This window comes from Mesoplodon bidens (genome assembly GCF_964165515.1).
Source record: "Mesoplodon bidens genome assembly, chromosome: 4".
In the NCBI taxonomy this organism is placed as follows: Eukaryota; Metazoa; Chordata; class Mammalia; order Artiodactyla; family Ziphiidae; genus Mesoplodon; species Mesoplodon bidens.
The window spans coordinates 172555659-172567597 of NC_138160.1; the positions used below are offsets into that span (position 1 = coordinate 172555659).

General features: G+C 60.1%; 1 protein-coding gene across 1 annotated transcript in view; it reads right to left on the reverse strand.

The window, feature by feature from the left end:
- OBSCN (obscurin, cytoskeletal calmodulin and titin-interacting RhoGEF) overlaps positions 1 to 11939 on the reverse strand; it is a 154880-nt gene that overhangs the window by 11699 nt on the left and 131242 nt on the right. Inside the window, 17 exon segments of the mRNA XM_081234056.1 lie at positions 3628 to 3741; positions 4327 to 4504; positions 4658 to 4816; positions 4893 to 5057; positions 5141 to 5257; positions 5576 to 5732; positions 6493 to 6666; positions 6945 to 7027; positions 7153 to 7353; positions 7740 to 7879; positions 8034 to 8153; positions 9470 to 9537; positions 9834 to 9906; positions 10327 to 10545; positions 10759 to 10857; positions 10997 to 11029; positions 11677 to 11874. Of these exon segments, the coding sequence (XP_081090182.1) occupies positions 3628 to 3741; positions 4327 to 4504; positions 4658 to 4816; positions 4893 to 5057; positions 5141 to 5257; positions 5576 to 5732; positions 6493 to 6666; positions 6945 to 7027; positions 7153 to 7353; positions 7740 to 7879; positions 8034 to 8153; positions 9470 to 9537; positions 9834 to 9906; positions 10327 to 10545; positions 10759 to 10857; positions 10997 to 11029; positions 11677 to 11874 (2298 nt within the window).

An 11939-nucleotide genomic window follows, 5' to 3' on the forward strand; every position in this document is an offset into this window, starting at 1 on the left:
GGCTTGTGGCACCTGGATGTTGTCTAGAATGCTGGTGACCCACTGGAGAAGGTGATCCGAAGAGATGTAGGTGCTTCCTGACAGGTGGCCCTGCATCCTTGGAAAACTCACTCAGCCCTTATGGGAAGACCCAGAAAGAGGATGGGAGATGTTACCATGGCTCTGGGCCAGTGGAAACCCCTGCTAAGTGGACCCCATCCAAAAGGTCGCCACCATGCAAGTTAAACCCCTGCCAGGCAAGAGGCACAGAGCCCCTAAGAACAATGTGATGTGGTTTTTAAGTCAAGCGGTCCCTGAAGCTAAAACAGATGGGATCGGTAGTGACAATCTTGCTGCCCCGTTTAGGGCTTTGAGTGAGTCCAAAACACTGGATATTACTGAGTTATGGAAGCGTGTCTTGTTCCATCCCTGGCCCCTTCCTCATCCTCCACCTTCACCTCTGCTTAAGAGAAAAATAATCAGAAGTGGGTCTTTGTCTCCCTGTGCCCAGAGGGACCAGAGGCCCTACATGCCCATCTGATATGCCAGGCACCTCAGGCAGGGTTCTAAGTTCTCCAACTTAGATTTTGATGGCTCTGCTGGACACAGGCATCTGATTCCACTGATGGGATGTGAGCAAGGTTCCCAGAGAGCAGGAAAAGTAATGTCACCTTGGGGTCAAGTCAGGGAGCTGTGACTGTGGCTTCTACCTCTGGACCCTGATGTTTGCTGCTCGGAATTCCCTGCTCCACACAAGGCTGGGGACAACCTACACTTGGATAGGTGGCTATAGAGCATGTAACCAGGTCCAGCCCAGCCAGCTGTCACTTCCAAGATTGCCAACAGAACCCCAGGAGGACAAAGGAAGTTCCGGGCCCCCTGGGTGATGTGAAAGGAGCCAAGCTAAGGCGAGAGGCCGAGTCCAAAGTCAACAGCCAGACAGAGAGTGGTGGCTGGCAGGAGACTGTCACCAGCCCAGGCCAGTCACTGGCCCTGTGGCTCCAGCTGGCTTGGACGGGGTGGCTGTAATAGGGTCTGCTGTGTAGGCTAACAGCTCCCGGTGGGAGTCCTGGGCATTGCAGTCACCTGCTTTTCCTTCCTGCTGGCATGCAAGGACCAAGACCAGAGGTCCCTGCATTCGCACGGGCATGATCTCTAATACACATCGCTGGTGCTCTCTGCTCCCTGCTGGCTGCCCCCCTGGGCGGGGGTGTGGATCAGGACTTGGCCCCCTCCCCCGACACTCAAGCTTCCGCCAAATGAATGACATTTTGCTGGCTGGTGAGTCTGATTTCTCCGGCCAGAGGCTACTTTTCCTGGCAGAGGTTATGTGCTCACTGACCTTGAGATGTTGTGAACGCCCTGGCTCTGTGGTTTGACGCTCAACAGGCTACAGACAGGTGGGTTGAAGACACCCTTCCTTGGGTCCACGAACCATGGAGGCAAAGTGAGGCCACTGATAGGGCTCCCACCAGGGTTCCTGCGTGGAGCCGTTGCATTGCACGTGGCACTGAGTTCCAGTGCATGCCAGACAGGGGACTGCCAAGAGAGAGGCTCTGAGACGAGGGGGGCGCACATCACTTGGGGTGGACCCCCCATCTGCCAGATGGGTGCCTCTCAGGGCCATCTGTGGTGTTTCCAACTGTGATGCTGCTTTAGGTCGGTGAACGGCCAGCTCTGGCCACACCACATGGCTGCGTACGCTGCCTGGACCACCTGCAGTTTGAGAACCTGTGACGTCTCTCACAGAAGCTGCCCAGCATGAATTGACCGTCTGACTGTCCCTTGCTTCCTCTACTCACTGGACACAGCTGTCCTCAGAGGGATCAAAGCCTGCAGGCTGCTCACGGTGTAATGGTCAAGATGAAAGGGACAGTGGATGGTCTGGATACAGTTGGGAACCTGGGATCCCACTGACTGTTCCTGGGCATGGTGCATCCCTCATTCCCCTCAGACGCAGCCCGGCGGGCACACTTTCCTGGGGGCAGCCCAGCTGAAAGGTGGCAGCTGAGAGGCTCATTCTTACTTCTAAATAACTTTTATGGAACGGCTTTGTCTCTCTGGACCCATCGTCACAGGTGCAAGTTTTGGGTGTGAGAAGGGATGGCAGGGAAATGGAGCTGCACTACATATGAGTTCTGTGAGGCAGTTGGGAAGGGAGCGCCACAGACCCCAGGACCCCACAGACTCCAGGACGATCCCCAGGCTGCTGCGGGGGACCAGCTGCTGCTCCACTGACTCTGGCCTGAAGCTCTGACAGTGGGACTGGGACGGCCCCTCTTTCATGTCCCAGCAAAATGCCCCTGCATGTCTTCTCCAGCCCCATTCTTAGCCATTCGTGGGTGAACAAATGCCCCAGCTGGTTGTGAACAAGCAGGACAGGAGGACTGACTTCCCTGGGACAGCCCCTCCAAAACCAGTACGGGACTCGGCTACTGGGACTGAACTAGGGATTCAGGATTTACCTGCCAGCCCGGAGGAGACCTACCTGCCAGCCAGGGGAGGCCTCATAAGAGTATCTTGGTTTACCTGGGAACCTGGACCACGCCAGATGGTCTATGTCACACTGTGATTTAGGGTGGGGGCTTTAGGCCATACTGCATCAGCTTGACCTCAGAGGGGCCAGAGATTGAGGTCAGCCATGCAGGTAGTCAGCCTACGTGAATGCCCCAACAGAAACCCTGGACCACAAGGCTCAACAAGTGAGTGTCCCTGGTCGGCCACACTCCGTGTGATGGCACACATCTGTACTGACAGAACAGGCATGTCCGCACAACTCCACGGGGCGGGGGGGACATCTGGACCATACCTGGATCCCCAGCTGGACCCCACCCCATGTGCCTCTTCCCTTTTACTGCAGTAAACCAGAACCCTGAGTGGAACTGCTCTGCTGAGTTCTGTGAGTCCTAGTGAATCACTGAACCTGAAGGTGGTTATGGGACCCCCAACCTTGCAGTTGGTGTCCAGTGAGAATGGTCCTGGGCTCCCGAACTCGGTGTTCCTGGGGACCCCCAAACTTTGCAGCTCCCATCACACACAGAGTCAAGTCTGACACCCACACGGCAGCCCTCGAGGCCCAGCATTCCCCAGCCTCACTCCCCACTGCACCTGCCTCAGCGCCTCCCCCTCCCCTCTCCTCCTGGAGCCTCACGGCCTATCTGGAGTTCCTCCAACATGTCTGCATGATGGCTACTCTCTGCCTTATTTCTCTGGCTGGTCACAAATATTACACATTTGTCTATGTGCTTGTCACCTGTCTCCTCCCCTAGAAGGTCAGCCTCCTTGGACAAGGTTGACCTGCCTGTTCACTGCACCTTCCCTGCACCTGGAATGGTACCTGGGCACTCAGCACAAACATATCAAATGAGAGAGCCAATGAGTGAGATTCGGTGGTGGGCAGAGTCACTGCGTCAGAAACACGATGCATACCTAAGCAGCCTCCGCCTCTGTCCCCCCTCACCCACCTGTGCACACTGGCCAGCCTGTCTTTGGTTCAGGAGCAGGAAACGGGAACAGGAGGCCTGTCTCTTGTGTCCAGCCCCTCAGCCAGACCCCACCCTGGATCCCTGGTCCCCTGCCCAGCCTGAGTCCCTCTGGGCAGCTCTTGCTTGTTGCAAGATCAGTATCCACTGGCCCCCAAAGGCCCACCTTTGTACCAGCTCACAATGGGCTTGGGGGTGCCCGTCACACGGCAGGCTAGTTTGACTGTGTCGCCCAGCTCAGCTGTGCAGTCGGCCAGCTCCTCTTCGAAATCCGGGGGGCCTGGGGATACATACACAGGGTCTGGAGCACTTACCCATCCCCTCAGGTGCACACCTGGCAGGGCCAGAGCCCCACGACCAGGGATGTGGTTACAGCAGACCCCACCCCTGGCGAGCCTGTATCCATAGCACCACACCAGGGCCTGGATGGGCGTTAGGGCGAGCGACACAGGTTGGCTGTATAGTGGGGAGCGGTAGGGACTGGGGAAAAAGAGGGCATGTTCAAATGGGATCCTCTCTCCTGTTCTAAGTGACGAAGCAAAACCAAGACTTCTGGGCCCTTCCCATCCCTAACATAGTCTGGGCACCTGCTTTGTGCTGGAAAGCCCCGAGTGAACCTCGAGGCTCCCCTCAATTCTGGGCAGGGCCAGCCCTACACTCTGAGTAAGGGCTCCCGACAGGCCGGGCTAACCAAGGGTAGAGAGAGCCCCTTGCCCCAGAATCGAGCCCCTTCCCTTGTGGCTGCCCAGGTAGGGGCAGGGCGCCAGGGCTCAGGACCCGCCCACCTGGGTGCCCGCAAGCCAGCCAGCCAGGCTGAAAGGTCCAGCCTCCCATCCAGCCTCGCCTCATGAGCCCAGGCACTCACACCACACGGGCAGGGCCAGGCGCCGCTGGATGCCGCAGATCTCCTTCACCCAGGAGTTCTTGGTGATGACCGTCCGCGCCTGCAGCAGGTACTTGCGTACTGAGTCCTCCCGCTCATGCCAGACCTCGAAGGCACGGTCATCGCCCTCCACCTTGTCGTTCAGGTCGATGCTGCTCAGCTGTCGGGGGAGGACACAGGCTGAGTGCCTGGATGCAGGCTGGGCCATGGTCACCCAGGACAGGGCCGCAGGACCGGCCACCAGCCTCCACCTGCCCGCACGTCCTGCATGGCCTCCCTCTGCCCACCCAGGCTCCGCTGGCACCCTGCAAACCTTCATCATGTTCCGGAAGACGTAGCTGAAGGTGTCAGTGCGTGAGTCCCGCCTGGGCTTGCAGACCACCAGGTGGTGGCGGAACAGGAAGACGTGCCGGTGGTGGCCCTTCCACGGCATCCGCGCACCCGGCGTCCCCTCCCACACGATGAAGTGGCCCTGGGAGAGTGGTGAGCCTGCGGTCAGCCAGGCCCAGCCTGGAGTCCAGCCCTCCACTGAAGCCCCAGCCCCAGACCTGGCGGATGGGCTCGCCTAGAGCCTCCAGGGTGCCCGGGTAGTTCTCGATGAGCGACACGTGCAGCTGGCTGTCGGCGCGCTGCGGCAGGGCCGACACCACCGCGTAGGCCTGCTCCAGCAGCGCACACTGCTGTCCGTTCCGCGCCTTGTTGCGGATCAGCTCCTGGGGGAGACTGCAGGTCAGGGCGAGACCTGGGGTGGCGGGGCACGGGGCTGGCCCCGCAGCCCCTGGCTGGCCCTGCCTACCTTGAGGAGGGCCTGGTACTGCTGGATCCGCTCCACCGGCTGCTCCAGGAAGTGCTGCAGGGACGGCGGGGGTGGCTGCGAAGGATCTGCGGCTGACAGCACCTCCTCAGTGTATTTCTGTGGAAACCGCAGGGCTGGGTTCAGGGCGGGGGGTGCACAGCCTCCAGATGGCTTATGTCCCCAGAGCCCCAGAGCTGGTGGATCGGGGTCCCACACACAGACCCTCCTCCCCAGGTGCGCCCCACCACTGCCCCAGGCGATGGCTGGTGTCATTGTCTAACAGGTGAGCAGAGCTTGGGGTTGGCGGGGGGGACCCTGCCCGCTTTTCTAAGCTAGGGGCCGGGGGGCCTGGGCAGGGTCAGGGAAGATGATCTAAGAGCTGAAGCCAGCATCAAGCCTGGCGAGTGGAGGCAGGGCTGACGGGCAGAGGGGCACCTTGTAGAACTCCTGCACGGCCGTGCTGACCATCACCGACTCAGCCTGCACTCGGCCCACCAGGAACTCCAGATACTTCTCAAAGTTTGCCTGGTTCTTGATGAAGCACATGGCCACGTCGTCATCCGTGTCGCAGCTATGCAGCTCCTGTGAGAAGCTGCCATGGAGGGGAACAGTGGTCAGGTGACGGCTGACATCAGGACCCTCACCCACGTCCCACAACCCAGCCCCAAACCCTCAGGTTTGGGAAGAAACAGGCTCCTGCCCAGGGCCGGGTTCCTGTGGATGACAGTGAGCGTTCTGGGTTGTGAGGGACATGCGTATACGGTATTTCAGGGCGTGCACTTATGTGCAGGTGTGCAAGCACGTAAGGGAGTACGTGTCTGTGGGTGTACATGTATTCATGTGTGTGCCATGTACATGTATGCCCACATGTGAAAGGCTGTGTGTGCGCAGGTATGCACATGTACTTGTGTGTGCCCATGTACATGTGTGCACACATTTCTGGGGTATGTCTGTGTACTTGGGTTGCAGTGGGTAGGTGTGTCACAGGCCCTTCCGGGGATAAGCCAGGTGCACGTGCCTGCGTTCCTGGGGACGTGTGACAGGAGTGTGGTGCACCAGTGGGTGAACCAAGTCATCAAAGGCTCTGTCTCTTTTCGACTCCTGCCCACTCTCCTGAGGTACAGCCCTGTCGGTACACGCATGTGCGAGTGTGAGCGTCCACGTGTGTATGCACATGTGTGGTACGTGTCCACGTGTGTAGGCATGTGTCTTGTGCATGTATGACTTGTATGTGCACACATGTATCTACACATGTGAACAGTGTGTCCAAGTGTGTGTCTAAGCATGTGCGTGTATACATGCATGTACACACAGACTGGGGAATAGCCTTGAGGCCCACCCTGCATGCCCACCTGCTGTGGAAGTGGCTGATGTCCTGCACATTTCGGAAGATGACTGCCTTCTGGCTGGCCACGGCCGTGGGCACATGGGGGCAGTGGTCCAAGTACTGCATGTGGTGGTTCTGCAGGAACTGCAGCTTGCCCACAAAGGCCTGCTCCGAGCTCAGCAGCTCCTGGATGATGGAGCTGGGTGGGGAGACAGCCATGAGGGGAAGACCCAGGAGCTCAGCTGCTGAACCGGGTACTTCCAAGTCACATGCATCCTGCTGCCCACTTTCAGAATGGGCCTGGCAAGCTGGTGGAGGGAGGGCACCCTCACACACCAGGCAGCCCCACCACACGAAGTTTCCAGGCAAGGTCCCGCCGGCTAGAGGCCAGCCCCAAGGGACTTGGGTGTAATTAGCATCTTGGAGGCCCCCCACAGGAACCCAACTTCCCACAGCTCCTGCCCGGTGGTCCCTCACCTCAGCCTTGTCTTGTACTCATCCTCCGATACAGCCTCCCCAGGGAACTCAGGGGCCTCAGCTGGCCCCCACTCAGGTGACAGCTGGTGAGAGACAGAAGAGGGTCATAGACAGCCTGAGCACTAGCCTGTCCTTCCAGGGTGAGGCTCCCACCTTCATGGGGAAGGGCGGTACAACCCCAGGACCACCCTTCCAGCCATCCAGGTACCTTGAGCCGCCTGTCCAGGTAGGCAGGAGACACCCAGCCTTGCCGAGAGAGGCTGGACTTGGTGGGTTTGGTACGCACAAGCCAGCGCAGCGGGTGCGCTGAGTCCAGCACCTCCACATACTGGCCCTCTCGCAGCAAGATGGCATCCTGCTCAGCCCCCAGGGGCAGGTAGTCAGCCGTGACCACATAGATGTCAAAGATCTGGGGGGGAAGTCACTGAGTCAGACCCGGAGAGGAGCCAGTGAGCCTCCCAAGGCCCCAGGCTATAAGGCCTTTGGAATTAAGTGCAGAAGAAGCAGCCACCCTGAGATTCCATGAAGCTCTAGAACAGGCCCAACCCATCTCTACTGATGGAAATCCTACCGGGAGTGCCAGGTGGCCCACCCCAAAGGGACAAGGAGGAACCTCTGGGGTGCTGGGGGTGTCCTGGGTCGCAGCGGTGATGTTGACCACTCACGTAGGTGTGTGCCCCACACCTCCTCTGCCCCAGCTCCCCCAGCCCCCGACACCAACTCCACCTTCACCCTGCCCCCGACACTCTCATACCCCCTTGCCCACCCTGCCCCACCCCTTGCCTGCCCATGCACCTCTCCCCGGCAGTCTCCATCCTCGGACTCTGAGGATGACTCCTGGACACTGGAAGAGGGGCGTGACCGGCCATGCCGGGGGGACGCAGACGGCGTCTTGCCCTCCTCATCGCTGTCACCTCCAGGTACCTGCAGCGTGGCTGAGGGACACAGGGCACATGATGCCTTCAAAGGGCCTGCCCCCCATGCCGCCCTCCCATGGGTCTACAGGGCGTTCAGGTGAGGAGGGGCCCCAGTCCTGGGCACTCAGTCACGGCCACCCCTGGACCTCGCTCCATCACCAGCTACCCTTACCCTGTGTGATCTTGGCTGACACCATCTCTGTGATCTGTGAAGTGAGCTTCTTCAGGAACTCCTCCGTGCCCACCTCGGCCAAGGACAGGTGGCCATAGGCCTCTGCTGCCGGGAGCTCTCCTGGGGGCCAGACCCTAGCTCAGCCAGCCGTGTGCTCCACATATGTGCCCGAACACCCACCTCCAGGCCCATCCTGGGCTTGGGGGTCAGAGTAGCCAAGGGATGCACAGACTTGGGCCAGAGCTGCCAGAAGCAGGGAAGGCTGACCACGACTAGGGGTCTCTTTGGCTCAAGGGCAACTGAGCCAAGGTGTGACTTAGGGCACCACAAACTCAGGGATGACAGTGGGGGCAGCAGGTGGCTGTGGGGAGAGCAGGCAGTCAGGGGACAGCAGGTAGCCAGCATGGTTGCAAGGTGGTGGGCAAGGGCAGCTAAGGGCAAAGCTGGGTAAATGGTTAGGCTGGGGTTGGAGCTTGGAGCTGTGGGGTCCCCAGTGGGGTTTGTGCCACCTCCATTCCTGTTGGCCACTTGGCCGCTGGTCTGGGAAGGGGCTCAGAAGGGACGGAGATCACAAGGACCTCAGCCAGGCAGTATAATATGAGGGCAGGTCCTGGACACTGAAGGCAGGGGGCAGGACCCCAAATTGTGGCCCAAGGGCTGGGGGGCCAGACCCCTGGCAGCTGTGGTTTGATGGCTTCAGGTTGACCTTGATGGAAATGGAATCCTTTGCAGGTGTGAGGGGCTGGGAGCAGTTGCTGGGGTTACGGGGGAATGAGGGCGGCTTGGGATGGGGGCAGCACAGGGAAGGCAGGGCTGGGTAAATTAACAAAGCAGGTCAGTGGAGAAGTGATTCCAGCGGTGGGCAATGGGTACATGGGGTGCACGGCTCCCTCCTCTCGGCTTCTGTGAAGACTCAGTATTCTCCATAAAACAATTTTCAATTTTTTTAAATATGCTAAGGTGCTGGGGCCCTGTGCAGGTGGCCAGGAAGCGGCTGGACATGTCAGGGGGCAGGCACACTTAGAGGCTGGGAGTAGGGGGACCCAGCTTGGGGGCAGGGGGAGAATCCCAGACAAAGTGGGGGCCCTGCCGGCAGCATATCCAGCACCCGCCTCCCCCAACTGCCCTCATGCCAGCCCTGACTCAGCAGCTGCCTGCTCCTAGGCATCCATACAGCCCCCTGGACATGAGCTCTAAGCTAAGGGCTGGCCCAGCCCAGGGGCCCCCGTGAGCTTCCACATCCTCGAGGGTCAGAAATGGCCCGGAGACCAACCAAAGCTCAGAATTAGGCCCATAAGAGGGCAGGGAGGCCCAGCCCAGAGCTAGGCAAGCAGGTGTTCCTAGGGCCACACGGTCCTGGGGCTTGTCAGCTGGGCAGCCTCCTCCACACCCCCTGTCCCCCACCCCACACAGATGTGTGCCCACCCAGCCCGTACCTTTCCTCCGCCCAGCGAGGTCAGTGAAACCTGAAGGTTCCGACATCTGTTCAGAAACAACTTGGGTCCTAAAGGGGGAGGAGGTATCCTGAAGGGCCTGACAGAAAAGAGGGTCTGGGGGCAGTGGGCCTTGATGCCACAGTCGGGGCCCTGGGGAAGTCCTCTCTTTACAATGGGGACCCAAGCCGCATGGCCCAAGAGGGCCAGAGCTGGGCTGGGATCTGTGATGGGGCTCCCTCCACAGCAGCAGCACTGCCCCCCGCCAGGGCCAGGACCCCACTCTCCCAGGACCTGCACTCCCGGGACCCACACTCCCGGGACCTCACTCCTGGCCCCTCTGGCTCTTGAGCAGCCCCTCACTCACCCCTGCAGGAAGGTGGAGATGAGGACCTCCTTCAACCCGGCCTGCTCCTCCGCCGCCCCAGCCTCCTTAGGTACTGTCAGGAGAGCAGGGTGAGCGCCCAGGATGACACCTCATACCCTCGAGCTCTGATTCCGATCAGGACCCCTGCCAGGGATGCCTGGACCACTCCCCCCAGGGTCATCTGGAGCCCCGAGGAGTCCTGTCATCTGGAGCCCTGAGGAAGACTGTGCCCAGTGTCCCAACTTGGCCCACGGTCATCCCACCACTGGTAGGGACGGGAATGGGGTCTGCACTTGACTCACCCACCCTGGGAAGAGCTGAGAGGGACCCAGGAAGAAACCACTCAGGATGGCAGGGGGCTTCTAGGAGGGTCTCAGCTAGCTGAGCGGAGCCCACAGGGTAGGGGGTAGGAGCTGGCCCATGAGCTCTGAGGCTGCACACTACCCACACTGCCCCTCTCCCACTCCTGGCTGGGTCACCCATGCCCACTCACAGCCAGAGACGTGCAAGCTTGCGGAACAGAGGGCCTGGCCAGCAGTGTTTGTGGCGATGCAGGTGTAGGTGCCCTGGTGCTGTTGGTCCACATCCAGAAGGACCAGGCTGTGCTGCTGGGCAGAGCTGGCCACTGTGTAGCCCGGCGTGTGGCGGCCGATCCACAGCACACCCTGCTCAGCCTCCTCCCGCAGCCAATGCACAGCTGGGGGTGGGTCTCCTGCAGGCAGGAGTATATGGTGGACAGTCTCCCCACACCAGGAGGGTGGCTCTGGGAGGCAGGGGTCACCTCTGAGCCTCCCTAGGAGGGTCCTGAGTGGGGGCAGGGAGGGGACCTCCCTGGGGGCTCTCCTGAGTGGGACAGGGAGGCAGGGGTCACCTCTGAGCCTCCCTAGGAGGGTCCTGAGTGGGACAGGGAGGCAGGACATCTCACCTTCAACCTTCACTGAGAAGGTGATGCTGGAGCCCTTCTTGACCTTCTTGGAGGTGAACTTCTCCAGGAATCGGGGTGGTACCAGATGTTGGTGTACATCTGGAGAGACATGGGGTGGTTGGTGGTAAACAATGCAGAGCCCCAATTCCACGTGGTCGTCCCCGTCACGCACCCTCACTGAACCTGTCCCCGGGGCCCACCCCACCCTCCCTCCCTCTGCCCTCTGGAGTAGGCTCACCGAATGCTGGCTTCTCTTCTGGTTCATTGGGGCCTGAAGAAAGCACAGAAGTCAGATCTACAGCACCAAGGTGCCCCCTCCCCTGAGTGGGCCTGCCTAGCAGGGTGTGAGTCCCGAAGGTGGCCCCGCCCACTCCTACACACAGCTCCTTTCCTAAACCTGGCCACGTAGACATGGAATTCACACTCAGTCCCCACGGACCAGATGGAATGTTACCCATGCTCGCCCAGGAGTCTGGGGCGTTGCTCTGAAACTAACTCGGGGATGCTTGTGCTCAAAACGCCACACTGAAGCAATGCCGCAGGCAGTGTTGGGTCCCTAGACCAGGGCAGATTTGGGCAAGACTTGGAATCACCTTGAAGTGCTCAGAACTTTGGAAAATAAGGAAGTTCAGACCTCTACTCCCCAAATTACTACCCGCCTCTTCCTCTGCAGTCTACAGAGGGCCCCATGCTTGCCTGGGCCTACTCCACCAGCTAGCTACCCTGTTTGCTGGTCATGGGCCCCACACCCTCTAAGGGCCCATGTTCTCTGGGAGCCAGCTTCTGGCCACCTGTGACTTCTGCACACTGGGCCAGTGACCACTGGGCACTAGCTCCCAGGCTTGCCACAGCATGGTTTATAGGTGGACATCAAACTGGGTGTGGACACCAAGCTCTGCTGCATCCCTAAGCACCCACCTCGGACCAGCAGCCGAGCAGACGAATAAGCAGCACCCACGGTGTTGCTGATGTAGGCCGAGTACTGGCCAGCATCCTCGCTGGTGACCGAGACAACCTCCAGGGTGTGCAGTGTCTTCCTGTCCTCCATGCAGATGTGTGCAGATGCAGTCAGGGGCTGCCCATCTTTGAACCAGTACAGTCGAGGAGTGGGGTAGCCTGGGGCCGCAGGAGGAGTGGTTAGCACAGGGCCACAGCCCAGTGGGCACCATGCCCTCCAGAGG